The sequence below is a fragment of the Castor canadensis genome, chromosome 18, assembly GCF_047511655.1.
Source record: "Castor canadensis chromosome 18, mCasCan1.hap1v2, whole genome shotgun sequence".
NCBI lineage: Eukaryota > Metazoa > Chordata > Mammalia > Rodentia > Castoridae > Castor > Castor canadensis.
The window spans coordinates 40,831,031-40,858,584 of record NC_133403.1 but is presented as its reverse complement, the minus strand read 5'-3'; the positions used below and the strand labels follow the sequence as shown (position 1 = coordinate 40,858,584).

Here is a 27,554-nt window from a genome sequence, read left to right as displayed (position 1 = left end):
GTATCAGGAATGTTGACTGACTAGGGAGTTAACCGAGAATGCAGCGAACCTGTGGGAGTTGTCAAGTGTATGTACCTTTCAGTCTGCTAAACAGATGTTAGAGAGGCCAGTGTTAAATGAAGTGTGGTGCGTGTAATAATCCTTGTTTATAAAATAAGATAAACTTTGACTATGAAAGTGAGCATTATCTGACTCATCTGTTCATGAAATCGAGCATGGTAAATACACAGGAAAAAAATATTAGGCTAAAATGCCCTCATGGGTTTTGATTAATTGAAGAGCTTACACTTGTAGCTGATGTTGCAAATACAAACAGCATTCTTGAACTATAATCAGTCGGTCGAGATTGGAGAAGATACACAACTCTGGAAAAAAAAAATTACATTTATCTTTCAACTTAGTGATAGACTACCAAAACAACAGACATGTGTTTCTGTTGACAGTGAAAGTTGTTAGACATCCCAAACGTAGGCTAGAAGGATATGGGTCAATGACTTTTGCTTTCCCTTTTACAGGCTATTTAGTCTTTTCATGAGTTCCTTCAAAGCTGAAGAGGATAACATACACAATAAATGCCAGGGTTCAGCTTCCTCATCTGTACAATACCTACTCAACCTCGGTAATTTAAATTCTATCTACAAAATTGATATAGACCTTAGGTGTAAAGCACAATGAATGGTGCTAGAGGGCCCATCCAAGGAAGAGCAAGAGGAACCAGGCAGCCTTGGAGAAGGGATGGGATAGAGCTCTCAGCCAGAAAAAACAGGAATTTCTAATCTTTAATTAAGTATGATTTGGGGATTCCTTGTTTTCTTCTGTCTGTGAATTGCTCTGGTCTAACACTTGCCATGTGATAGGTTCAATTAGGCCAGGAGCTACCTTTTGTTTGAACAAAGGTGCATCTGCCTTTAAATGACTAAGCAAGAGCCAGATGTGATACCCCAAGCCTATAATCTCAGCACAAGGAAGGCTAAGGCAGGAGGGTCCCAAGTTTGAGGCTTGTAGCCCAGTTTGGGATTCATAGTGAGACCCTGACTCAAAAACAAACAAACAGACAAACAAAAAAATCTAAACCAAACCAAACCAAAAGCCTAAGATGGAGGCAGAGACCCAGAGCTTCCCTTTGGACAGGGAAGGGAATAGCTGGTTAGGCCAGCTCTGCTCCAAATCAGGTGAGAAAATGATATTCTTGAGTTTGTCTACCCAAGTCTTTTCTCACTATCAGATCTCCAGGGCCAAGGTAGGGTACAGAGCCTCCCAGGTCACTTGACCTACTGTTGGTCTAGGATAGGGATGGCAGAAAGCTGGCATGTGAGCCATCATGCCCTCTCCGATGCCTGTACCAGGCATCATGAATAGATTGCCACATTCTTTCTGATCTGGGCCCAGACACAGTCTTCTAAAGAAAACAAGACACAAGCAATCGGACAGCACATTCAATAAAAGCAACATGTCTTTCTTGATCTCAGCCTTGGGTTAGAAGGACAAAAGGAATCTTGTGACCTGTATCTGAGCCATCCCAGTCTACGAAGGTGAGAGAGCTCACCAGGGGTCTGGAGACAAAGACCTAGCTAATAAAAGCTAGAGATGCACTCTCTGCTAAAGGGAGCCTAGGAGCTCCATCATTAGCAGGATCCTGGGCCCAAGCTGTTTGATTCCCCTATACACCCCAAAGATACTCATATCAATGAATTAATTCTTTTCAGAGACTTTGATGCAAGTTATATCCAGAAAACCTTTTACAATTCAACCTCTGAAAGATTTTTGCAGGCATCAGGGTGAAGGCCCACGTAACTAAAGAAAAGAATACCTTCGTAGTGTTTCGTCTTCTTGAAGCTCAAATAATTCTGATGGTTTCTTTGAAAACACAGGAAAAAAAGGTCAGAAACCAAAGATAGTTTGTAACTATATAAACTTTCATCTTAAAAAAAATCTATTATGCCGAAAAACCAATGTATAAAATTATGTGAAAAATTATGAAAGAAACTATAGTGAGAATAATTCCTTTATGAAAAGATTTCTGCTTAAATGATAAACTTACTCACATTCATTCATGCAACAAACATCTCATGCTAAGTACGTGAACTGCCCAAGTAGCAAAACAAGGACTCAGGTGCTTGTACCATTTTTCATTTTATTCTTTGGTGGTACTGGAGTCCGGACCTCTGGTCCTTGTGCTCACCAGGTAGGCACTACCACTTGAGCCACACCGCAGCCTAAATGCTTTAGGTATCTTTCTGATACGTTCTTTATGTGTGGGCTGGCCTAGGCTGCAATCCTCCCATTTGTGCTTCCTGCATAGCTGGGATGGCAAGTGTATGCTGCAGGGTCCAGCTTTCACTGATTGAGATGTGAGCGTGTGAACTTTCTGTACTGGCTGCCTTCAAACTGAGATCCTCCCAGGTAGCTATGATTATAGGAGTAAGTCACTATTCCCAGCTTTTTTTAAAAGAAAAGGAATCTAGCAATATTAAGTGAGACATTCATTAATTCAGCATATGTGTCACAACTTCCAAAGCACTGTGCTCGGTGAGATGTACAGACATGGTTCCTGGTCTGAGGGATCTTTCAGTTTAGTACTTTGAACTTATGTGTAACTTAAAATACAAATGCTTACTTCTAGAGTCAACCACAGATTCTCTGTGGCTGAGGCATGCTTAAACTCTGTTTACAATGAAGCACAGTTATTGCTCTTGGTAAATGCTTTAAAAATATTCTTTGAATATTGCTCATGTGGGAGAGCACCTAACTAGTGAGCATGAAGCCCTCAGTTCAAACCTTAGTACCACCAAAAAAAAAAAAAAACCCCAAACAAACAAACAAACAAAAAAACACCTAAGAGAAGAGTGAGGCACACACCTGTAGTCCCAGCTACCAGGGAGGCTGAGGCAGGAGAATCACTTGAGCCCAGGAGTTGAGACTAGCCTGGGCCACATAAAAACATGCTGTCTCAAGGAAAACAAATAAATAAGGAGAAAAAAATATTAAATATACCAAAATAAAAACCTAATGTCATATTGGTTGTGCTTGTTCAATGCCAGCCCTGGGCAAATAGTTCTCGGGATCCTATCTCAAAAATCCTATCACGAAAATGGGCTGGTGGAGTGGCTCAAGGTGTAGACCCTGAGTTCAAACCCCAGTACCACACACACACAAAACCCCCAAGCAAACTCAAAATAAGACATTTTATAAACCAATTTGGCCTGCTCCCTTCAAAACTGCCAATTTCACCCATTCCTGTGATCCAAGCTACTTGGGAGGCTGAGATTGGGAGGATCAAGGTTCGAAGCCAGCTCTGGCAAATACTTTGAGCGATCCCCATCTCCAGAATAACCAGAACAGGGACTGGTGGTGTGACTCAAGCAGTAGAGCGCCTGCTTTGCAAGTCCAAGTCCTGAGTTCAAATGCCAGTCCCACCAAAAATAAACAAACGAAAAAAAAATTATCAGTGTCTCATCCCAGGAAACAGAGACTCAAGTGAGAATCACCACTGTATGCTAAATTGGTGAGTGTGTGTAGTAATTTGAAGAGAAACAGGATATTGTACCATCAAAAATATTTCCAGTGAAGGAACACTTGCCTAATGAGCATGAGGCCCTAAGTTCAAACCCCAGTATAGGGGAAAAAAAAAAAATCTCTTAAAAACTACAAAAGGAAAAATAGTAACTATGTTGTACAGAAAGGGACAATACCCAACGTATCTACATTAATACCACCTGTAAGGACAAACAAATGTCATGTGTCTCCACATCCACATAAGCCAAGGGAGGACATGATATCACTTTTGGAGTATGATGTCTAAAATACATAATTTGAATCTTATCATGAACATATTAGGCAAATCCAAATTATGGGGCAGTTTATAAGATAACTGGCTAACACTCTTCAAAACTGTCAGTGTTGTGGAAATTCTCTATATTAAAATAAAGATATGACAAATAGCTGGCAGAGTGGCTCAAGTGGTAGAGTACTTGCATAGCAAGTGTCAGGTCCTGAGTTCAAACTCCAGTACTATCAAAATAAGAAAAAAAAAAAAAAGATATATGACTAATAAATGCAAAGCAGCATCCTAGATGATTCTGGATCCAGGGGAGAAAATTACTATAAAGACATTGTTAGGATAACTGATTACACTGTATTGTATCAACATTAAATTTCCTGATTTTGATAATTATACAGTGGCTAAGCAAGAGAAAATCCTTGTTCTTAGGAAACAGAAGACCTAAGAAACAGACAGGGAAGGGGTAGGTGCATGACACAGTTTCCTCTCCAATGGGCAAAGGAGTACAAATGTTCCAGAGACAGTGCTAAAGAAAGATGGAGAGATGTTAACAATTGAGGAGGGTGAAGAGTATATAGGGAATTGTTTGATACTGTTCCTGTACCTTTTCTGTTTTACTTAAATTATTTAAACACAAAATTAATCATATGACTCTGAGTCAAAAAACCAAGTATATGTCCGAAATCATCAGCTACAGAACAATATTTAAGAATAAATGAAAAGCAAATCACCTCATCAAAACTCATCAGATTAAAACGAACAAAGTTCCCTCACTGAAGAGCCTGTACCCGTAGTTACAGGGTTGAGTTAGGTGGGTCAAATCCTCAGAATCTGAGGGGAGGCCTCAGCTCCCACCCAATAACACACTTGGGGCCATAAGCACTCACCTCACCAGGTGCTGTCGAGGGGCACAGCCATTTTTCCAACAACATGTCCCAGATTTTTTCCAAATTAATTTCATTGACTTCAGCTATTTCTTTAGCTGCTGCATGAATATCTAAGATATCCAAGATAAAGAGTTTATTTGGGAAAAGAAAAACTCAAGTTTTCAGCTATGAGACAACTGGGGATGAAAACAATAGCTTTTCCTGAACCAAAAAATAGAAAGAGTTTTGCCCTGACCAGGATAGTCTTTGCCAGATGAATTCTGCATCCTTTCGTTGATGGTGGGATGCTCATAGAGGCTGACGATGAGGTGTGCTGGCTTTCCTATCACTCTTAGATGTTCTGGAGTGTTCAACTTGTGGTCTATAAGCACAGCTTCTGTGCCAGAGCGCCGGAACTGGAGGTGAAGCTTCTTCAACAAAGCTTGGGCTTTGTCACGTGTTTCATCCTTTCAGGAAATACCAAGTTAAAACAAAGATTTATTTTATAAATCTCAGGGGAGGCTAAGAACCCACCCTTCCCTTCCCTAGTTGTGTCCTTAAGCAGGGAGTCATGGCCCTCGATCTCTTCTATTATGCACTGGGCAGGATGGGAAGGCTGGTTAAGTCAAACAGAAAGAGGAGCACTTTGTTTCTAGCTCAGACCTACCTGGGGCGGGATGTTCTCCAGCCATCTCTCAGCTAAATACAGGCAGAACTTCAAAGTAGACATCTTGAAAGAGCCTGAGAAGATAGACTTATGAGCAAATCTGAATTCCTTCGACACAATGTATGTAGTAAAATTAGCAAATAAAAAAAAGTTTTTTGGGGGGGCCTCACACTTGCTAGGCAGGAGCTCCATCACTTGAGCCACATTCCCAGCCCTTTTGCTGTAGCTATTTTTTGAACAGGGTCTTGCATTTTTGACTAAGTTGGCCTGGACCTTGATCCTAGTATTTATGCCTCTCCAGAAGATGGGATGACAAGTATGCCCCACAATCCCCAGCTTCTGATTAAGATGGGGTCTCCCTAAGATTTTGTCTGGGCTGGCCTCAAATTATAATTCTAATCTCTGTTTCCCAAGTAGCTGGGATTTACAAGTGTAAGCCACTATACCTGGTCAAATTAGCAAGACTTTTTAAGTTATAAAAATGAACACTCAGTAAAAATCAGGTTAAACAGAACAGAATAATACAAAATGAAAATTCAAAATCCACAAAAGCCCCTACTTAGCTTCCATTCCTATTATTTATTCTTATATTCCAGAAGTTTTCTGTGTTTAATCAGGGAGGGGATAATATCACACATATGCCAGTATGATTTATATCTTTCCAAATCAGCTACATAGTATTTCATCCTATGATTAGGCCTTGTTTTGATATTAACCACATTCTGACCAATGAGCATTTAAAAAAATAGTTAGCTGGGCTGGGGGTGTAGCTCTGTGGTAATCACTCAAACACTGAAAAAAAAGGTATTTAAAATTTTTTACAACCCAAATTGTTTATGTACTTATTTGGTTGTTTGAGAATATCTAAGGACTAATCGTTGAAAGTAGGACAGAACATTAGAAGTACACTTTAACTTAAATTCCTAACCACAAGCTGGAGACACCTGTGTCTCTGAACCTTGACCTAACACCAAGGAGTCTTGTTTGCATCACGTGAGTTTTGGAACCTTCAGCAATGCCATAGATGAAGAAACATCTGCTTCTCCTTACAGACACAAAAAGAATACATTCAAAAAACAACAAGTTAGGGCTCAGTGGCAGAGTGCTTGCCTAACATGCATGAGGCACTGGGTTGGATCCCTGGCATTGCAAAAAAAAGAGCAGAAACAGGACTGGAGGCATGGCTCAAGTGGCAGAGCACCTGCCTAGCAAGCACAAGGCCCAGAGTTCAAATTCCAGTACCACCAAAAAGAAAAAAAGAACCAAAAACCACAAAACAACAAAAAAGTCAATAATTTTCAGTCCAACAAAAGGAAGATTGTGTACCTTCTGGGATTTCCTGGGTGAGGCTGATGGCGATAGCAACAGCCCATTCTGGGTTGACTATAGACAGCAGGTAGGACTCAATGGTCTGAGTAAGCTTAGCTATTTCCTTGTTCATCGGTGCTGAGGACTTGGCTTGTGCTAATTTCAGGAGCTTCGGCTTCAGGCTTTTTTCAAAAACATGCTTGGCTGTTGACACGTAGAGCGTGTCTAGGGAGAACTTCAGAGAGAAGGACAGTGGAGGTTTTGCATGAACATTGTGTAGGATCCTTCTACTCAGGGTCAGGATTGACTACAGCACAAAGAAACTCTTAAGATTTTAACCCGTTACCTTCATTAATTTAGAGATTAAGAGCAGCGTCGGGAGTGACTTCTCACTGAGCTCTGAAGCTGGAAAGAAAATGAGAAGAGTATTATTTGCCTAAGAAAAAAAAATTGTTGGCTATTTAGTAAAATATATAAGAAGTTCATGAACATACAGAGAATTTTCCAGAAGTTCTGTGCTGTGCCAAATAATATGAGGTGAAAAGGCAGCCTAGCCTGGGCGGCTGATGGCAGGGTTATTACGTGCTCTAGCATGTACTGGTACTCTAGGTCCACAGGAGGAGAAATTCTCCTATATGACTCCAAATGCTTCAGAAGGCTCAGCGCCTGCATTAAAAAAAAGCATTCTCCTATAAGCGTAACCCAGTCCATACGGTCTGTACCATCAGATCTCCACTCCTCAGACAGTCTTGTTTTCATAAAAATCATCAGAAAAGGGCTGGTGGAGTGGCTCAAGCATAGAAAGCCTGCCTAGCAAGTGTGAGGCTCTGCGTTCAAACCCCAGTACTATTAAAAAAAGAAAAAGAAAAAGAAAAAAAAGACCATCAAAACCTTTTCTAGTTTTCCCTGTAATGTTATCCTTCTAAACCTAATTTATATGATAATTAAAGAAGTCACACCAGGAGAAACTAATGGCTGGCTTCCAGCCATGATACTCCTGATATCTGCCTCCTCAGTATCTGGGATTACAGGTGTGAGCCACTGGTGTCTAGCAAGCCCCATGTCCTTTTATTCTTGCTAGATGACAAATAATGTTGCCTTAATTCTTTACAATTAGTCCTTTAGTCATTTTTTTCCAATTTATAGCAAAAATAATAAGATAAATGATATTTAGGGACAGCATGAACAACTTTTTGCTACGATTCCTTTCAAAGATAAAGATCTAAAATAAAGTATAGAGCCAAAAGGGCGCTCAGGATAATCCAGAGAGACACTGAATAACTGTCATGATATATATTACCCAAATAGAAGCATAAAGATAATTTCCAAATCTTTAATATTAATTTGTCATACCTGACTGATATTAATGTTGGTTATCTTTTCATCAGCTCTTTCTATAACTTTCAGGACAACTTCAATCATTTCATAATCATAGGGATCCAACTGTATAAAAACAAAATATATGAAAATGTTGGAAAGATTCTGACACATGGATTGTTTTAGTCAATGTTTTCAGTGCACACTACACTCTAGATTAATTATTCTTTAAAAGTAAACTAACACTTTCTTACATCTAAAATTTTCTCTATTAGGATAAACATACGTCTTAAAAATGTCTTGAAATCTATCAAAAAAGCTTCAAAAGGCAATAGTGTTGTAATAGTCAAAACCTCACAATTTTATAAAATTTTGAAATTGAAGTTCTACTTCTTCTATTTATGATGGGAAATTAGAACGGGAAGAAATTGACCTTTTCTTGGAAATGGCTTAATTACAATGTAGGCCTCTATGCAAGAGTTTCACAAAGGACTCTGTCTTAGCTCTACCTGTATGCCATAATATAATAATTAACTGGGTGGTATTTGCATATACCATTAGTTTTGTTCTTTGTTTCTCCCACTCAGCATTATTATCTATTTTTTAAATTTCAACTAAAATCACAAGACTGTCAAAGTGGGAAGAGGGTCTATTGTACCTAGAAAGTTTGAGAAAGTTTATATAATTTTTGGCTGAATTAAAGGCGTAATATAAAACTGAATTTCCTCTTGCAATCTTATAATCTTAATTCTCCTGTCACCAACCTCCCTCAGTCTCCTCAAACTATCCTTTGACTTAAAAATCCCAACTCTCAAAAGATTTCCTCAAAAAAATCAGACGAGTAGGAAAACACACATATAAATATATCCATTGCGGCAATTTATAATAATAAAATTTACAGTTTAAATGTCCATATATAAAAGCCTGGTTAAATGAGGTATGTTTTAACTATATAGTAGAATAATAAAGTCACTATAGCAGAGGATAGTATATTTAGTGTAGAATTGTCACTAAACCAAACTATTGACACTTACCTCTAAAGAGATAAAATATCCGCTCTATTGAGAATAGGATTGTAGAGAAATTTCTCTTTCTGACTTATACCTTTCTAATTTGATCCTTTATCAAAGAGTGTTTGCCATTTTAAAAATATCTGAAAAAAGTGCTCCTGATTAAAAAAAAGACGGGAAAACTGCTGCTTCAAACAACTTGCTGGATAAAAATACAGGCCATCCACATCCAGTTGTCATTAGATCTACCTAGTTCAGCAAGGGTGGGAGGGATGTTGGAGACGATCCCTATGCTCATTTCCCCATTCACTTACCTTCCGCAGTATTCCACTAAGACTGATGACCAAATCTTTTGTGCTTGTCAGTAAGGGAACCATCTCGAGGGCTTTGGCCAGGAGTTTGGAATGCTGCTGTTTTGCAGACACCAGAGCTGCATCTCCCTGGCTCTGGCTGGCATTAGTGTTGTGGAGCAGTGTTTCAATGAATAGCTGAAGAGCTGCATCACAGTCCAACTGAAATGTGCTGAAAGGAGTATGTGATTACACACTGATCTCTGCAAATGCACACATTCCTATGTAAAGGTTACAAGGGACACCTCAGGGACACACTCCCATCACTGAAGTTTTACCTTTCTGTTTTCTAGCCTGGTAATCAGATATACTATGTATCATCAAAGATAATTACTGTCTTTTAAAAATGAGATATTGTTCTTGGACTGGAGGTGTGGTTCAAGTGGTAGAGCGCCTGCTTTGTAAGTGAGAAGCCCTGAGTTCAAACCCCAGTCCTACCCCAACAACAACAAAAATTCGATATTATTCTTGATGGGTATGTAAGCAGGTATAATATTGGGAAGAAATCTGTAGTAACATTGAAAATATTTATTATACATCAGCAAATTTCACATAAGCACACAAAGAAAGATATCCACTGTATAAATGTTTGTGATCATTAAGAGTTGGGGCTGGGGAAGTGGCTTAAGTGGTAGAGTGCTTTCCTAGCAAGTGTGAGGCCTTGAGTTCAAACTCCAATGCCACCAAAACAAAACATAGTAAGACCCTGTCTCAAAAAAGATTTGAAACAATTCAACCATCCATTGATGAGAGAATGGCTAAATAATGTATCCATTAAAGAAGGATCAACAGGTAAGAGGAAGACTTTGGTAATTTAGGCTTTTAGGGCTTATATGGTGGCAGCAAACATGCAGCTTACCTTTTGGAAGATGGATGGATACTCTTTGAAAGCACATTAAACATCAACAGTTTTAATAATTTGCCTTGCCTGGTTAGTTTAGTTGGTTACAGCATTGTACTAATAGTTTTTTTTTTTTCCCCCACTCTATGGGGGTTAATTTTAATAAATTTCTATAAACTAAACAAAAAAAAAAAAAAAGGAAAAAACCAAAAGGAAGAGCTGTGTATGTTGACTGTGGAAGACATATTGTTAATTGAATAACATGCTACAAAGTGATAGGTGAAGTGCAATTCTGCTTTTGGTAAATTTTATAAAGTGCACATTAGTATACACAAAAGATTTAAAGAAAAAAAAAAAAAAAAAGAAAAGAAAAGACCTGGGCTGGAGATGAAGTGCAAGCATTAAAGCACCTGCTTTACAAGAGCAAAGCCCTGAATTCAAACCTCAGTACCACCAAAATAAATAAATAAGGAATATCCCCAATCCCCAAACTTTTCTTATTTTGGGAATCATCTGGAGCACCTATGAAAGATCTGAGATCCCTGGGGCTCGGTGTAGACCAGCAAGAGTTAAAACTGCCAGGGAGAGGATCAGAAATCTGATTTTTTTTTCAGACAGGGCCTTGCTATGTAGCCCAGACTGGTCTGGAATTTGAAAACTTCCTGCCTTAGCCTCCCCAGTATTGGGACTATAGGCATGACCACCATGCCTCGCTCAGAAATCAGTATTTTTAGGAATATGTTTATCATGAGGCAAGTTTGGGAAACATGAATTAAAAAGGTGTTATCATACAGTTTATTCTAGCTTTAGTTTCTTTAGTTTGGGCATGAGAAAAAACAAATACCAGAGGTCTACAGGCCACATGTAATAGTAATCTTGACTACTGTGTTCTGAAGTGAGGAGCACAAGATGGTTGAGCCAACAGCAAAAATCCTAAAAAAATTCTTTAAACTTTAAAGAATTACCTGCAATATTCCAAAATGAGGCTTGTGTCCATATCTATGTTCTCTACGAGAGCTTTAGTGAATTCTTTCTTGGTGAGAAAGTTTTGCCTGAAAGCTGGCTGAAAAGAAATCTAGAAATGAAAAGAGCAAAATGAAAAACCTCAGGATGGAAATGCATCCAAATAAAGGCAAGAGTATGACTTGCCTTTAACTGTTTTTTTTTAGGAAGAAATTTTTTTTTCTCTTCATTTTTGAGACAGAGTTCTTGTTAGTTAGCCCAGGCTGGCCCAGAACTTGATCTGTAGCTCAGTCTAGGCTCAAACTTCAAAATCCTCCTGCCTGAGACCCCAAAGTACTGGGGTTACAAGCGGGTACCACCATTCCTGACCTCCAACTTTCATTTTTATCATGTTGCCCAACTCAGTCACTGTACTGAGGTCTGAGGTATCTGGCTTTGCAACCAAATATCCCTCTTGGCCAACCTAACCTTTGCCTTTTTACCAGGAAAGTTTGATTGTTAGGTGAGTGTAGTGGTACATGCCTGTATTCCCAGCTTGTCAGGAGATATAGGCAAGAGGATCATGAGTTCAAGTACAGCCCAGGCAAAGTTATTGAGACCCTATCTCAAACGAAATAAAAACTAAAAGGGCTGGGGGCATAGCTCAAGTGGTAGAGTGCTCGCCTAGCAAGCCCGAGAGCCTGAGTTCAATCCACAATACCACAAGGAAAAAAGAAAAGTGTGGTTAGGAAGTGGTTAGGTTAATGTCAATGGAACACCATAGGAATCAGTTTTCGAAACATGTCAGTCTTTTTTCTCCCCACTTTTATCATGGTATGCTAAATTCCTTTACTAATAAGCTTTACTATTACTTTTACTACAAAAATCACATGTCATCTCTGCAGTGGTCACCTTCCTGATGAATCAACTGTTTGCAAATAAAATAAAATATTTTACATTTTTGGTAAAGGAAATGAAGCTTATTTGTTTGTCATTTTGCAAAATCCAAAGCATGGCATGCCTGTATGTATTCTTTTTTTGAGTGGGGAGGAGTTATTTGCTTGTTTTTGAGGAAGGGTCTCACTACATAGCCCAAGAGGCCCTCAAACTCGTGATCCTCCTGCCTCAGTCTCCTGAGAGCTGAGATTACAGGGAGGCACCACCTCTCTCTTTTTAATATTATCTTTAATGCAGCTAGATATAGTGGTGTTTTCCTGTAATCTCAGCTACTTGGAAGGCTGAAGTGGGAGGATTGCTTGAGCCCAGGAGTTCCATACCAGTTTGGAAAACACAGCTAAGCCTATTTCGAAAAGAAAAATAAATAAATAAAAAATAAAAATAAAAAGTTTAATCAAACAACAGCAGCAGAAAACAAAAATATGAAGCTAATGATTAGGCCCGAAAGAGAATAAATGTCAGCATGTCAATTGATACTCAAAATAGCCTGTAAATCAGTAAGCTAGGCAGACAGAAATGTCAGTCTTTTTCTTTTTGTGGTACCAGAGATTGAACCCAGGGCCTTGTGCATGCTAGGCAAACAAACCACTGAGCTACATCCCCAGTCAAAGCTTTTCTTTTATCTTTTGTTTGGTGGCACTGAGGTTTGAACTCAGGGCCTCATGCTTACTAGGCAGGTTGATCTTGTCACTTGAGCCCCTCTGCCAGCCCCAGACTCCTTTTAACTTCCCTAAAATATATATAAAAAAGTTATTAGGCAAGAGGGTCCTTATTTCTTTGTGTGCTCAATATAACCAAAATTTATGCATCAATACATACCAGTCTCTCACTAAAGGTAAAGGACAATGAGACCTTTGCCTTCAATTCTACCGAGTATTATCAAGACGGAAGAAACATCGTAGCAAAATGATACTCACACCAAGTTTACCAAGACGGACACCCCACTGGGCATCGGTACTGACTTCATGGAACTGCAGCCCTATTTCAATCTCCTGATAGAGACTGGCCAGCTGGGAGCCCACCAAAGACAGTGCCTAAAAAATTACAACAGGATTAAAATTCTATTGCAAATAGAGTAAGTTCTTTCAATACCTTTTAGATAAACCTCAACAATAAAAATCATAACCACGGACTGAGGATGTGGCTCAGTGGTACCACACATACTCAGCACATGTGAAACCCTGAGTTTAATCCTTAGCACCAGAAAACCAAAAGGGCTAAAGGCTAAGTGGCAGAGCACATGCCTAGCAACGGCCAGTACCTGACCTCAAACCCCAGTACCACCAAAAACAAACAAACAAACAAAAAACCTCAACCAAACAAACCCTGTAACCTTTCCTTGTGGTAACAGTGTAGAATGTCACATGTTGCTGTATGCTCAGTCATTATCTCTTATGTAGCATTGAATAACTCAGCTTTTTGTATAATACCATGCATTTTTAGTCTGGTTTTCCTTCATAAGAAGAGGCCAGTCTTAATACCCTGTATGCAAAATCCCCATAAGAAGCAAATTTTACAATCAACCAGAAGCTGGGTATAGTACTATAGGACTGTAATCCCAGCACTCAGGAGGCTGAGGCAGTAGGATGTGAGTTCAAGGACAGCCTGGGTTACATAGTGAGACTCCATCTCAAACATTTAAAAAAGGACTGGTAGAGTAGTTCATGCCTTGTAATCCTAGCTACTCACGAGGCAGAGATCAGGAGGATCATGGTTTGAGGCCAGACCAGGCAATAAGACAGTAAGGCCCCATCTCAATTAAGAAGCCAGGCTTTGTCTCCTGGTGCTTACTATAGGATGTGTTTTTAGACTAACTGTATAGAAAGAGGAGGGAAAGTAAACCTACCCTATGTAAACTCAAACCCAGACACTGTGCCTGGTCTATGTTGTGAATGGGGAGACACAGGGTGGAAGTAAAAAAAAAAAAAGAAGCCAGGTGTTGTAGTAAGCCTGTGATCCCAGCTACAGATAGGAGGACTATGGTCCAGCCTGGCCCTGCTAAAAACGTGAGACCCTACCTAAAAACTAAAGCAAAAAAGGCCTAAGGGAGTGGCCCAAGGGGTAAGAATGCCTGCTTAGCAAGTCTGAGGCCCTTAATTCAAGCCACAGTACATGCCCTCCCCTCCCCCCAAATAAGTCTAAAATAAATAAAGAAAAAAACCAACTTCCAAGAGCAGTTTTCTATCTTTTAAATCTGTCCTATAAGGGCTGGCTGAGTGGCTCAAGCGGTAGAAGTACCTGCTTAGCAAGAGTAAAGCCCAGAGTTCAAAACCCAGAGCTGCCAAAAAAAAAAAAAAAGATAGCACAAGAGAACTTTTGGGATGACAAAACTGTATCTTGACTGCAGTAGTCATACAAATTTATACAAATAATAAAATTCACAGAACTGTAAAAACATACAAACAAAATCCTATCCTACATAAAAACCTGACTTATGGATGTCAAATACACTAGAATAATCATAATGTGTGAGGGTCTAAGGCTGCATACAGACTTTAAAATTTTTTTTAATTTTATTTATTTTTTTAGTGGTACTAGAGTTTGAACTCAGGGCTTCATGCTTGCTAGGCAGGTGCTCTACTACTTGAGCCACTCTGCCAGCCCTACATAGATTTAAAAAAACCCAAAAATCATCTTAATTCTTTGGGTCAAGCAGGGCTCATCACCAAACCAAGGCTGGCAGAAACCCTGTGAGTTTGTTCAACATCTGTCCAACTAAATCCTTAAGACCCACTATCAAGTCAGTTTCACATCTTTAATACTTCAAGAATGGAAGGTGTGCTTGCTCAGGGCATACCAGAATTTTGTCGTAATTCTGCCATGCTTTATCTATGAGCTTCCAGAGGCTCTCAAACACGTCTTTTTGAGGTAAGAGAGTGCAGTAACCCAAGGCCAGGTCGAGATCCACATGGCGACAATTGAATACCTATGGGAAGAAAGCACTGAATGAAGCAATTTCTTCACAATCATAACAGGGTTACACATCTTAAGGTTCCTTTGCCACCAAATTGAATTGTAAGTCTTATAAAAGAGCAAGTGTTTCATGAAGTTACTTACAATGACACAGTTCCATTGTGTTTGCTTAGGTTTAAGGAAAGCCACTATACCAAGCTGCATAGGGCACAGAAGTCTCACTCTCTTCTCCCATCTGTGGTTATCTCAACCCCTCTCTGCAGATCTTCCACAAATTCCTCTATTTTGTCATTCAAAGCTGGTAACATTTTTTGCCTCCCTGAGAAATCAGAAGCAAGCAGAGGATGGCTACCCCATCTTTTCACCACTCAATTTACCAGTCCCCTGCATCTGAACTCAAGTAGAGGTGTGGGCTTCACATTGACGTTTTGGTCACTAAAGAGAATGCATATACCACAGTGGTTCCATAAGGTCTTACTGCACTTTTTGCATAAGTGCCTAATGTTTGCACAATGACAGAATCTCCTAACAAGGCATTCCTTAGAATATATCCTCCTTGTACTCTGCTTTCCCTCCCATCCCTATCCACCTGAGGCAGAGCTTCATGTGCTCACTAATTCTATCCTTTTCCATCTGCCTCTATAAGAGTTTGCTCCTGCCTAAGTCCTCTCTCTTGGAACCATTAATCAGTTTTTCTCTGGTGCCTCAATACTCTCTCTCCTATCTTAACAACAAAAATTACTGTCCTCCTGATACTTCCCTATTTCTCCACTCACTTTTAAATTACTGCCTAACAAGCCCAAGGCTCTGGGTTCAATCCCCAGCACTGGGAAAAAAAAAAAAATTACTGCAAAGGATTGTCTCCTGTCCAGGTTCTTCTGGACCCGATCCAAATAGGCTCTCGACCCTACTTATTTCACCAAGTGGGAAAAAAATATTTGCAAATCATATACCTGATATGGATAATATCCACAATATAGGAAGAATTCCTACAAATCAAATAGCCCATTTAAAAATGGGCAAAGGAGCCAAGTGTAGAGGTACACACATGGAATCCCAACTATTCAGGGGGTCAGCCACCAGAGTTCTGGGACAGACTGGGCAAGATGATAGTGAAAATCCATTAAGAAAGCTGGGTGTCAGTGGCTTCGGGAGGATGGAGGCCAGCCTGGGCAAATAGTTTGTAAGACCACATCTCCAAAAAAACCAGAGGAAAATGGACTAGAGGTGTGGCTCGACCAGTAGAGCACCTGTTTTGCAAGTGTGAAGACCTGAGTTCAAACCCTAGTACCCAACCCCCCCCAAAAAACCCATAAAAAACAAGACAAAAACAAAACAAAACAAACAAACCAAAAAAACCCCCTGCAAACAAAAAACCAAAGGATTTGAATGGACATTTTCCCAAAGATGATATACAAAAGGCAAACAAGAACAAGAAGAGCCAGGCACCAATGGCTCATTCCTATAATCCTAGCTATTTGGGAGGCTGAGCTTGGGAGGATCAAGGTTCAAGGCCAGCTGGGGCAAATTCTTCAAGAGACCCTATCTCCAAAATAACTAGAGCAAAATGGACTGGAGGTGTGGCTCTATAAGGGAAGCAATGACAGAGGTGACTCCATTTTGGGTGAGAGAGATGTTTCAGAAACAGACATGTAAAAGGGACATGAGAAGCAACAGGTTCCTCACAAAAATAACAAACCTCTAACCAAAATAACAAAATGCAGCTGCAAGATGTGGGCCCCAAGTCCAGGGCAAGCTGACCAGACCTTCTTGGAATGCTCAATTCGATAAGGAGGGGGGCAGACAGGTGGCAAATACAGTTACAAGGTAGAACAGTTAGACCTAAGCCAGTTAATGCCACATATCATCTCCTAGACTTCAGCCACTCTTTGCTTAGTTTTTTTTTTTTTTACTAAGTCCCACCCATCAGGGTGCTTTCCTATCCTTTCAATAAATGTTGTGCTTGCTTTACTCTTAATTCCTAGTCTGTGGCATGAACTTGCTTTAACTCCTAACTGCTTGTCCGGCACCTTCACTCATGACTGACTGTGCCAGGACACAAACTCAGGGAGCAACAAGCCAGTGGGGTATGAAGTAGAAGAGTGCCTGCTTTTCAAGCTCAAAGCTCTGAGTTCAAAATACAGATCTACCCCCCAAAAAAGGAAAGAATAAGCAAAGAAAGCCAGACATGGTTGCCCAAATCTGTAATCTCAACACTTGGGATGCTGAGGCAGAAGAACTGCAAGTTTGAGGCCAACCTGGGCAACATAGGGAGACTGTCTCAAAAAATCAAAATACAAAAACCCAATCAACCAACAAACAAAAACCCGAAATGACACTCAGTATCATTTAATCATCAGAAATGATACAAACCAAACCTATGATGTGATATCACTTTGCAGGTTAGGATAGCTGCTATTTAAAGTGAGAGATAACAAGTATTGGCCAGGCTGGATAATGGATAAAAGGGAACTCTTACATGTTGCTGGTGGGAATGGAAATTGGTACAATCATTATAGAAAACAGATACTTTAGAAAATGTAAAAAAGAACCACCATGTGATTGAGCAATCCCACTTTGACTATACATCCAAAGGAGTTAAGAATTAAGATCGTCAGGGGACACCTGCATTCCCATGTCTAGGGCAGGATTAATCACAGTAACCAAGAAACAGAAATCATCTGAGAGCACCTGCCTAGGAAATTCAAACCCTGGGACCACACACACACACACACACACACACACACACACACACACAAAAGAAACAACCTACATGTCCGCTAATGGATGGATGAATAAAGATGAATGAATAAAGAAAACATAGCATAAACATACAATGGAGTATTATTCAGTCTTTAAAAGGAAATCCTGCCATTTGCAATAACATGGATGAATCTGGAGGATATTATTATGCCAAGTGAACAAAGACAGCCATAGAAAGACAAACACTGTAAGATCTAACTTCTTCATAGACTCTAACAAGGTCAAATTTATAGAAGCACTGAGTAACATGATGGTTACTAGGGACTGGGAGTGGGAATGAAAAGATTGTGGCGAAAGGGTGCAAAGTTTCTTTAACACAGATGAATATATTCTGGAGATCTAATGAACAACATGGATGTATCTTTAGGACATTGCGCTAACTGAAATACGCCAGTCACAAAAAACAAATGCTATCTCTAGAACTCGTATTCATAAACAGAATGGCGCTTACCAAAGCTGCAAGGCAAAAAGGGTATAAAGGTTCAGAAATGCAAAAATCAAAAAGATCTGGATATCTGTTTTAATACAATGCAACCATACTTTAGTAAACTATGCAATAAAAAATGGCTGGGGTGGGGGGAAGGAGCACAAACAATGTATACACATGTAAGTAAATGTAAAAATGATAAAATAAAAGGAGAAAAGAAAAAAATGGTAACACTAGAGGCACGGCTCAGGCTGTGGGGCACCTGCCTTGTAAGCATGAAGTACTAAGTTCAAATCCCAGCACTGCCAAGAAAAAAGGTTAAGGTGATAAACATTAAGTTACATGTCTTTTCTTTTTCTTTTTTTTTTTTTGTGGTACTGGGGTTTAAACTCAGGGACTTCACTTTGAGCTACTCCATCAGCCCATTTCTGTGATCGGTTTTTCAAGATAGGGTCTCGAGGAACTATTTGCCTGGGCTGGCTTTGAACTGCAATCCTCCTGATTTCTGCCTCCTGAGTAGCTAGAATTATAGGTGTGAACCACAGGCACCTAGCTTTTTTTTTAAACCACAACAAAAAATTATTTACTAAATGAGTAAACTTAGCATTTAGGGCTTAGAATCAACTGAACAAAAAAACCAGCAATGATTTGTTGGGCACAACATGATCATAATTAAACTCTCCTGTTTTACTTGCTCTCAAAAAAAAAAAATTAGTATTCTCTAGATACTTAAAATGTAAAAAGAAAGTGGAAGAAAAAATGGACGTAGTACCAAGGGTTTCCGATGAAGCACAATAAAAAAGATCCAGAGAACTGCAAAAATAAATGCATGAGTCATTACAAGCCCTGACATTTTGTAACTTGAATGGTAAAGATTTCCAGACTAAAGAAGAATAAAGGGTGATCACTAAACATAACATCAAGAGTTGGCACTTTTTATAAAATGTCCACATAGCAAAGATTTTAGCCTCGAAGGCATACAGTCTCTATTGCTACAGATCACTGCTTCTTGCAGCATGAAAGCAGCCTTAATAGCCATAGACAGTATTTACGAGAATGGTCATAGTTGTGTTCCAATAAAACTTTATTTACAAAAGCAAACTGCTGGATGTGTTGCTACCAATTGCTGACTCATGAAATACATGTTAGACTAGAACTTGTACTGAAAGGGTAAGTATGCTATAAAGGACATCGCTAGGTAAACAGACAAAATTGTAATACGAACAGCAAGTTAATACAAGTATTATATAGTTATTAAATTTAATGAGGTTGAAATGGTACTGCCGTTATGTAAGAGAACATTCTTACTCTTGGGACATAAACCCTGGAATATTTATAGGGAAGGAGGTGTAGTGTATGCAACTTAAGTCTTAAATGATTTGGAAAAAACACATATAAACTGGGGGTATGGCTCAAGTGGTAGAGCACCTGCCAAGCAAGCACAAGGACCTAAGTTTAAATATCAGTATGGCCAAATAAATAAATAAACAAACAAACGTATGTACACATATATGTATATATGCATATACACACATATATATAATATAAAATGACCTTACATAATAGAAGGAGAGACAGCATATCAGAAAATTCTAAAGTAATAAGGGTATACTAGAGTTCTTTGTACCAGTTTTAAAACTTGTCTGAAACTCTGAAAGTATTCCCAAATAAAAAAACCTTCAGGTGTCTTTGCTCCAATTTCCTGCATGGGGAACAAGAAATGTTTCTCTTCTCCCCATCTTATCCTGTTATACTAAAATAAGTCCTTGCTAAAGCCTCAAAAAAAAAAATTTTGAAAAAGCAATCTGACAAATAGAATCTAAATGCCCAATGTCAACATTTTTTCACAAAGTCTTACTTTGTCAAAAAAAAAAAAAAAAAGGCTACAGGAGAATTAGTATTTCTGGAATAGAAATTCCTGCACAGAAATAAACTGCCACAAGGATCACTGGGATGCTTTAGTCCACAAAATAAATAGCTGACATCATGGGCAGAGTAGAAATGATTCACTACTTCACAAATGCTCAGTAGTGTCATTTTTCATCATTAAACAATGATTCGCTATCATACTGGTTCTTGATGTTTTTGAATGGTAACTGAATTATAAACTATTGAGCCATGTGCACTGTTGGCTGTGGTAAAAGGCAAAGCAAACAAGCAAATAAACAGGTAAATAAAACACATGAGTACTTACTTTGTGCAGTAGTGTTGTGGCATTTCCTCTGATAAACATGATGGATTTTTCTTTCAATTCCATAACAACATTCCTTAAATTTACTAATGTGGCCTCTCCAAGTAACTTTCAGAAAAGAACAAAAGAATCTTTAGGTCCACTTCTCCGTGTCATCCTGAAAATTCTCAACTATCAAGGAAATTTGAAAATTCATGATTTTATGCAAAAAAGTATTGGGAATTTAACCTAAAGTGAGAAAGCCAGCATCAGATGAGAGGTTGACAGGGATGGGATAAAAAGAAACTGCAAAAAATACTCTGTATGTTAGGGCTGGAGGTGTGGCTGAAGTGGTAAAGCACCTGCTTAGCAAGCTTGAGGCCCTGAGTTCCGATCCCAATACTGCTAGAAAAAATGTCTTGATTGTGGAGTTGGTAATAAGGTGAATACACTGGTTGACATATTTAGAACATGCGCATTTTAATTTTCAAAGCTATACCTCAATAAAGTTGATTTTAAAAAATGGCACATTTTGGGCTGAAGGTATGGCTCAGGTGGTAGATGCTTACCTAGCAAGCATGAGGCCCTCAGTTCAAACCCCAGTACCACCAAAACAAATAAAATTTGAAAAAGCATTGACACTTGATACATATTAAAAGAGTAGTGGAAATGAAGACAATTCCCTCTGAGATTCAGCTTATAAGTAACCCATCAACAGGAAGTTTGTCTTACAGAATTATAATCTGAGTGACAACAAAACAAACAGCAGACCAATACTGTACTGAGTTTAGGATGGAAGCAAATTATCAACATAACCTAAAGCCTTGGATAATTTATTTCACCTCCCTGAATCACTTTCTATATTTGCAAAATGGAGACTCTTAGGGTTGTTCTGAAGAATATGGAAGGGCTGGCAGAGTGGCTCAAGTGGTAGAGTACCTATCTCACAAGTGTGAGGCCCCGAGTTCAAATCCCAGAACTGCAAAGAAATATGGAATTGCATGCAAACACCCTAGCATTGTACCTGAATCTTACATTTGACAAATGACTAATTTCCTTGCTATAAGGTCAAACAGGAAAGTGTAGACTCCAAATTCCTCTGCCTTTTTTTTTCTTTTTCCTTTGACACCTTGTCAACCACTGATTAAGGCAAAACATGACTTCACCCAAAAGTAATGTTTTTACTCTGCCCCTTCTTGACAGCTCAATGGGTCATCAGCAAAAGGCCCACTGAGTGCTTTTAAGTGGGGACTCAAAACTCCTTTGGTTGGCAGTACTTTTGCATCTCTATTCACTCTAAGTTAAAGCATTTTTGTTGTTGTTGTTGTTGTTGGGATTGGTGTTTGAACTCAGGGCTTCACACTTACAGGTGCTTTACCACTTGAGCCACACCTCTAGTCCATTTTGTGGTTATTTTGGAGATGGAGGTTTGCAAGTGTTTGGCTAGGCTGGCCTCAAACCTCAATCCTCCTGACCTTAGCCTCCCAAGCAGCTAGGATTACAACCACCAGCACTGGCCAAGACAAGCATATGTTCCTGAAAGTATACCTTTTCACTCAAACTGGCATTCATGAAGTTTGACACAGAGTGCTGGAGACAGGTACCAAAGGAGCCAACCACAAATCTTAGGGCCAGCTCCCACTGGCTAGATTCCTGAAGGTTCTGAAGAAGGGCCGAGATGGAATTGATAATGGGTAAGATGAGGTTGTCGCCTGCAGCGTGACAAAAGGATTTTAAGTGTTATTTCTTTTTTAAAAAGAATGATCATAGGAAAGTGCTCTCAGGTACAGCCTGCTTTTTCAATGCAGGTAACAGTCACAGAGTTCATTCTCTAACTTAGTTAATGAGAGAGTTGAGATGAGGCTGTATTTAAATCAGAAAAAAACTAAGTCTACAAGACAATGAGATGCTTTGATTATACTTTGCCTATTTTCAAAAATTAGCATATGAAGACCATATCTCTAAAATATATGAACAGATTCATAAATGTTAATACTACCAGCCAAGCCACACAATTGTCTAACCTTCCGGGAGAATGACAATGAAATAACTAAATAATTACATAAAGGAAGCTAAGTCACATTCATATTCAAAATTCCAAGCAATTTCTGTATTTGTATATTTATAAAATTACAATACCATGCTATATATTTCTAATGTTAAATACCTTCACTAATGGAGCAGTATGGCAAACTTGTAGAATCCAAAGGATGTCTTTTGCTTTCTACAAGAGATAATAAATGAAATAACACTAAATAAAGTAAGTCTATTAAAAAGCACATTGATTCAAATATTTAAATATGCTACTATCAAATAACATTTTAAAGCAAATTGCTGCTTAAAAAAAAGCCAAAAACAAAAACTTAAAGCTGGGTATGGTGGTATATACCTATAATCCCAGCACTCGGGAGGTAGAGGCAAAAGGGTCATGAATTTGAGGCCAGCCTGGGCTAACTAGCAACTTTGAGACTAACCTGAATTACATAGGAAGAGCCTGACTCAAATAAAAAACAAAATAAACGAACAAACAAAACCCACTGAAGAACACAGAGAAAAATGCAAAAAAAAGTACAACTTGGTAAATTTCCACAAACTAAATACAGCAACACTAAGATCAAGAAACAGAACATTACCAGCACCCAGAAGTCCCCTCTGCAGTCATTACCCACCCCTGAGAGTAACCATTATCCTGACTTTATACTGCATGGCTTACTTTTAGCCTGTTTTTGCACCTTATGTAAATGAAATCATATATAATATATACTTTTCTGCACTTGGCTTCTTACACCTGTGAAACTCATCCATATCACTGGCTGTAACTAGCAAAATGCATAGAAAATACAATCCAAGTGAGATTTACCTGTGAGAGGTACCATGGATGAAATGAACTCATAAATGAGTGGTAGCACCACCTGGGACTCAAGAACAATTCCATCTTCATTGAAGAAGTCACTGTAAGACCACTCTTCATAGGGATCCTTATGAGTTCCGAAAGAAGTCTAAATGCCAAAACAAACAGGAAAGACAGAAGTGAGTACACTGAAAACCAGATACCACCTTCACCCCACAGAAAGCAGAGCCAGGAGAGCTAAGCAGCTCTATAACCACGGGATCCACAGCGACAAAGGCAGCCAATGATGGATCAAAATTATACAGAAAAATAAAATTGTGTCTGTGCTGAACACACACAGACTTCTCGAAAGTCATTATTCCCTAAGCAACAGAAACTATTTACACAGCATTGACATGGTATGAGGGACCATGACTGATCTAGAGGTGATTTAAGTTAAAAGGATTACGTGCAAATACCATGCCACTTTAGATGAGAGATTTGAGCAGCCAGACTTGGCATCTGTAAGGGGCCTTGGGGCCGGTTTCCCCTCGGACACTGAAAGGATGATTATACTGTTTCTTCTAGTCTATGCCTTTTAAAAGCATTCTTTTAATTTTTTTCAGACACAGTCTTACCATTGTAACTGGGGCTGGCCTGGAACTCATGTGCCTTCTGCCTTTATCTCCAGAGCGGAGAGATTACAGGTATGTACTATTGTGCTTGGCTTAAAACAATGGCATTTTCAAATTGAACTGTAACAAAGGATAATGTTCACAGAGGTCTCAATGTTTCAAAAGACAGTGCAAATTACGGCCAAAAATGTTGACTGGGAAAGAGAAGTGGCTTTGTGTCCTTTGATTTTCTAATGCAGAATAAGAAAATACAAGTGGCAGACTCAGTATTTTTGTCAAAGGTGTAAGGGATTTAAAATGGCGCATAACTGGTTGGCAGGAGTTTTAGTGATTTACTTTCATTAGCATTCCGCACTCGTCCATCTGGCACTGTCTGGAAAGCTCCACGGCAGCTAAAGTGTATTTACACAGCTCTAAAGCGTCCAGTAAAAAACCTGTGAGAAAGTGGAGAAACACCATCAGACTCCGATTGTATGGTCTTTAGAATAATGGAAAAAACCATTTTATAGTTACCACTTAAAACTCTAAGGAAAGTCACATGGTAAGTAGAAAAGTTTCCAGACAGCCTTGACTAGTCTAAATGAAGGTCAAGTTTTGCCTTAAGCTTGGCTTGAAAGCAACGTCAGCTATGGGGAGGCAAGGACTCTCACAGTCCCATAAAAGTAGGTATCACTAATCGTCAGAAATGCCATTGTTAAAATATCTTAGTTTTTTTTGAGGAGGGAGATACTGAGGTTTGAACTCAAGGCCTTGTGCTTGGTAGGCAGGCATTAAACCAGTTGAGCCTTTAAGTTTCAATTGTTTTTTGAACAGGGTCTCATGTGTATGACTGGGACTGACTGGACCATGATCCTCCTATTTACATTTCCCACGTGGCTGGGATTACACGTGTGAACCACCACACCTAGTTTTTTACTGGTCGAGATGGGGGTCTTGCAAACATTTTTGCCCAGTTTGGTCTTGAACCATGATCTTCCTGATCTCCACCTCCCAATTAGCCAGGATTACAAGCATGAGCCACCACACTCAGTTTTTATTTTATTTTTTGTTGTGGTACTGGACTTGAACTCAGGGCTTACACCTTGAGCCACTCCACCAGCCCTTTTTTTTTTTTTTTTTTTGTGATGGGTTTTTTTTCAAGATATGGTCTCATATAGCTGGCTTCAAACCTGGGTCCTCCTGATCTTTGCCTCCTGAGTAGCTAGGATTATAGGTGTGAGCCACTGGGACCCGGCTTTTTTTTGAGACAGGGTCTTGCTATGTAACCCACGCAATCCTAACAACACTCTTGCCTCCACCTCCCAGGTGCTGTGATTACAAGAGTGAGCCACCACAACTGGCTTTTGGTATTTTAAAACTAAAATCCCCAATGAGAATCAATTCTAGTTGTCATTTTGTAGGAAGGAGATACTATCCCTTATGTGGCTACTGGAATGTCCAGTTGTAAAGAGCATTTGGGAGACATTTATACAATGAGCCAAAGAATGTGACAGACTTATCAATCTTGTCACCTGGACTGCAAATGGTGGCAGCTCGGCATGCAAGCTCATGAATCTCAGAAGGAAGATTCAGTCCCACAGGTGCTGTCATTGGGACGTCATGTGCCAACATCTGACAAAGCTTCTGACACATCAGGAAGAGCAGTTTCCCTGTGTCGGCATTGCAATGATACTTAAACAAGTCCCTTGGGAGGAAGGAAGTGTGGATAGTTAGAACACTCAGATCGAGAGTACATACATTTGCCTTTCTTGCATTAGTACATAACTGCTATCATCAACACCTGAAGAGTTTTTAAAATATCTTCATGGGACACCATGTGCTTCATTTTTGAAATGATAGCGTTAAAGTCACAGAGCACAGTAGCATCCACTCAGTGGCTACTTTAGGATATAAGGGTGATCTGGTTGGGACATTTGTCACCCCATTGATGGCCAGGGTTGATTCAGCTGATCTGGCTAGCTAGGCAGGTGTCCCCTTCCTCCCTCACCACTCCATGTGCCCCTCCCAAAGCCCAAACCAGCTCTCAATGGTTAATTTACCCAACTCGAGACAGTATTTTCTACTTGCTTTCTATGCCACTACTTTCTGACAAACAAGCCCAAAACAGGCTCACAAGATGAGAATCCAACAACTGCTTTTGTGAAGAAAAAAAAAGTCCCTGTCCCAAGGCTTATGACTTAAATAAACAAGGCATATGTTACTTTCTGACAAGCCATGCAAGCTGAGGACCCGGGCACCACCTGCATTTGTTCAGCGCTGCTCCCACTTTCCCATCTCTTAAGGCTCTCAAGGCCAGCTCTGCCTCCAGCTCTTGTGTAGACACCTGCAGGGCCAGTGCCTGTCTGTGCAGCTTTGATCTGGTGCTCAGCCCAGTCCCCTTGGTAGCAGCGGGCCCTGGGGTACTCATGGGTTTGTGCTTAGCCTGTGCTTCTTCGTGAGCTTTAATATGTTGCTCTCGGAGATCTGCAACCAGGGCACTGTTGCTGTAATCTTCAAATGAGAGAAAGACCTCAAAGTTCTCCTGTACCAAGGTAAGCAAAACAAAGTCTGAAGTCTGGTCAGTTTATCCCCTGTGAAAAATCACCATTGTGGCTCCCATCTGTCTTTATCACCTGTCCTTCCGAGACTACTTGCTTGTAAATTAAGAGTTTAAGACTTTACAGTCCAAAAGTTATAAAAATATAGCAGTATTATAAAAAGTTTGGCAAACAGGAAATATGACTATAAAACAGGGGTTAAGCATTAGGTTGGGGCAATTCTATCCTGGGAGAGTTGAAGAACTCAGCTTTATTCTCTTCCATAACTTCTGGTTGGTTGCTAACTTCAGATGGAGGGTTTATTCTGACTCAATTAAAATTCCACCAAAGACAACAGAAAGGCACCAAGAGGGAGTGAAGGCTAGACACTTTGCTTTGATGCTATGCTGTAGAGCAGGTTTCCCAATCTTGCAACTTTTTTTGTTGTCCAGTGAGCATGGCAGGATTGTTGAAGTAGCATCTTTGGCCTCCACACACTAGATGCCAATAGTGCTTTCTTCCTCATCAGTTGTGACAATCAAAAATGACCCCACATTTGTCAGATGTCTCCTGGAGTGCAAAACTGGTCCATCCCCATTGAAAAGAGCTTAACCTAATAAACATTAGTCATTTTTTTGGTAACTTTTTCAGTTTATTTCATCAGCATTTATGGCTTCATTGTATAATTTCATGTATTACCATTTCCAGTTTCCCAGTCTTAAACTTTAGAAATATAATAATTATTATTGTCTTGATTTTCTCAGGGTATTTGCTCTCTAGCCTAGGCTGACCTCAGACTCATGGTCTGCTTTCATGCCTGAACCTCTTGTATGCTAGGATTGTAGGCATGCACTACCATACTTGGCATGTTATTATTTTGGAGACCCAGGCTAGGACTAAAAGCCAGCACACCTGGTTAAAAATGTTATTACTATTATTTTTGATGGTACTGGGGTTTGAACTTAGGGCTTCATGTTTGCTAGTCAAGTCCTCTACCATTTAAGCTACGCCCCCAGCCCTTCTCATCTTAGTTATTTTTTCACATAGTGTTATGTTTTCACCAGGGTCAGCCTGAATTGTGATCCCATGCATAGATGGGATTACAATGTGTGCCACCATGCCTGGCTTATTTGATGAGATAGGAGCTCCTTTTTCTCTCCAGGCTGGCCTGGAACCAGGATCCTCCCAATCTCTGCCTCCCAAGTAACTGAAATTATAGGTATGAGTCACCATGCCTAGTATAAATACTGTTTTTTTATTT

The 27,554-nt window shown here is 39.5% G+C and overlaps 1 protein-coding gene and 2 non-coding genes across 7 annotated transcripts in view; 1 reads left to right on the top strand and 2 right to left on the bottom strand.

Annotated features, from left to right (window-relative positions):
- Kntc1 (kinetochore associated 1) overlaps positions 1–27,554 on the bottom strand; it is a 74,600-nt gene that overhangs the window by 11,190 nt on the left and 35,856 nt on the right. For all 5 annotated transcript variants that reach the window (XR_012443510.1, XM_074060927.1, XM_074060925.1 and 2 more), the window contains 20 exons: positions 26,018–26,298; positions 25,289–25,461; positions 24,114–24,211; positions 23,173–23,311; positions 22,480–22,536; positions 21,861–22,024; positions 20,337–20,441; positions 14,837–14,965; positions 12,957–13,073; positions 11,106–11,215; positions 9,264–9,471; positions 7,976–8,065; positions 7,117–7,288; positions 6,969–7,027; positions 6,641–6,857; positions 5,315–5,388; positions 4,904–5,114; positions 4,669–4,778; positions 1,811–1,857; positions 287–365 (listed from right to left, as the gene is read on the bottom strand). Coding sequence is in view for 4 of the 5 variants with exons in the window: in XM_074060927.1 (XP_073917028.1) it covers positions 287–365; positions 1,811–1,857; positions 4,669–4,778; positions 4,904–5,114; positions 5,315–5,388; positions 6,641–6,857; positions 6,969–7,027; positions 7,117–7,288; positions 7,976–8,065; positions 9,264–9,471; positions 11,106–11,215; positions 12,957–13,073; positions 14,837–14,965; positions 20,337–20,441; positions 21,861–22,024; positions 22,480–22,536; positions 23,173–23,311; positions 24,114–24,211; positions 25,289–25,461; positions 26,018–26,298 (2,640 nt within the window). In the remaining variant the exon portion in view is untranslated. The remainder of the gene's footprint in view (positions 1–286; positions 366–1,810; positions 1,858–4,668; positions 4,779–4,903; positions 5,115–5,314; positions 5,389–6,640; positions 6,858–6,968; positions 7,028–7,116; positions 7,289–7,975; positions 8,066–9,263; positions 9,472–11,105; positions 11,216–12,956; positions 13,074–14,836; positions 14,966–20,336; positions 20,442–21,860; positions 22,025–22,479; positions 22,537–23,172; positions 23,312–24,113; positions 24,212–25,288; positions 25,462–26,017; positions 26,299–27,554) is intronic.
- LOC141419112 (small nucleolar RNA SNORA51) lies at positions 13,814–13,945 on the top strand. The gene has a single exon (XR_012443776.1). It is a non-coding gene; the product is annotated as a small nucleolar RNA SNORA51 (small nucleolar RNA).
- On the bottom strand, positions 21,441–21,562 carry LOC141419099 (small nucleolar RNA SNORA21). The gene has a single exon (XR_012443763.1). It is a non-coding gene; the product is annotated as a small nucleolar RNA SNORA21 (small nucleolar RNA).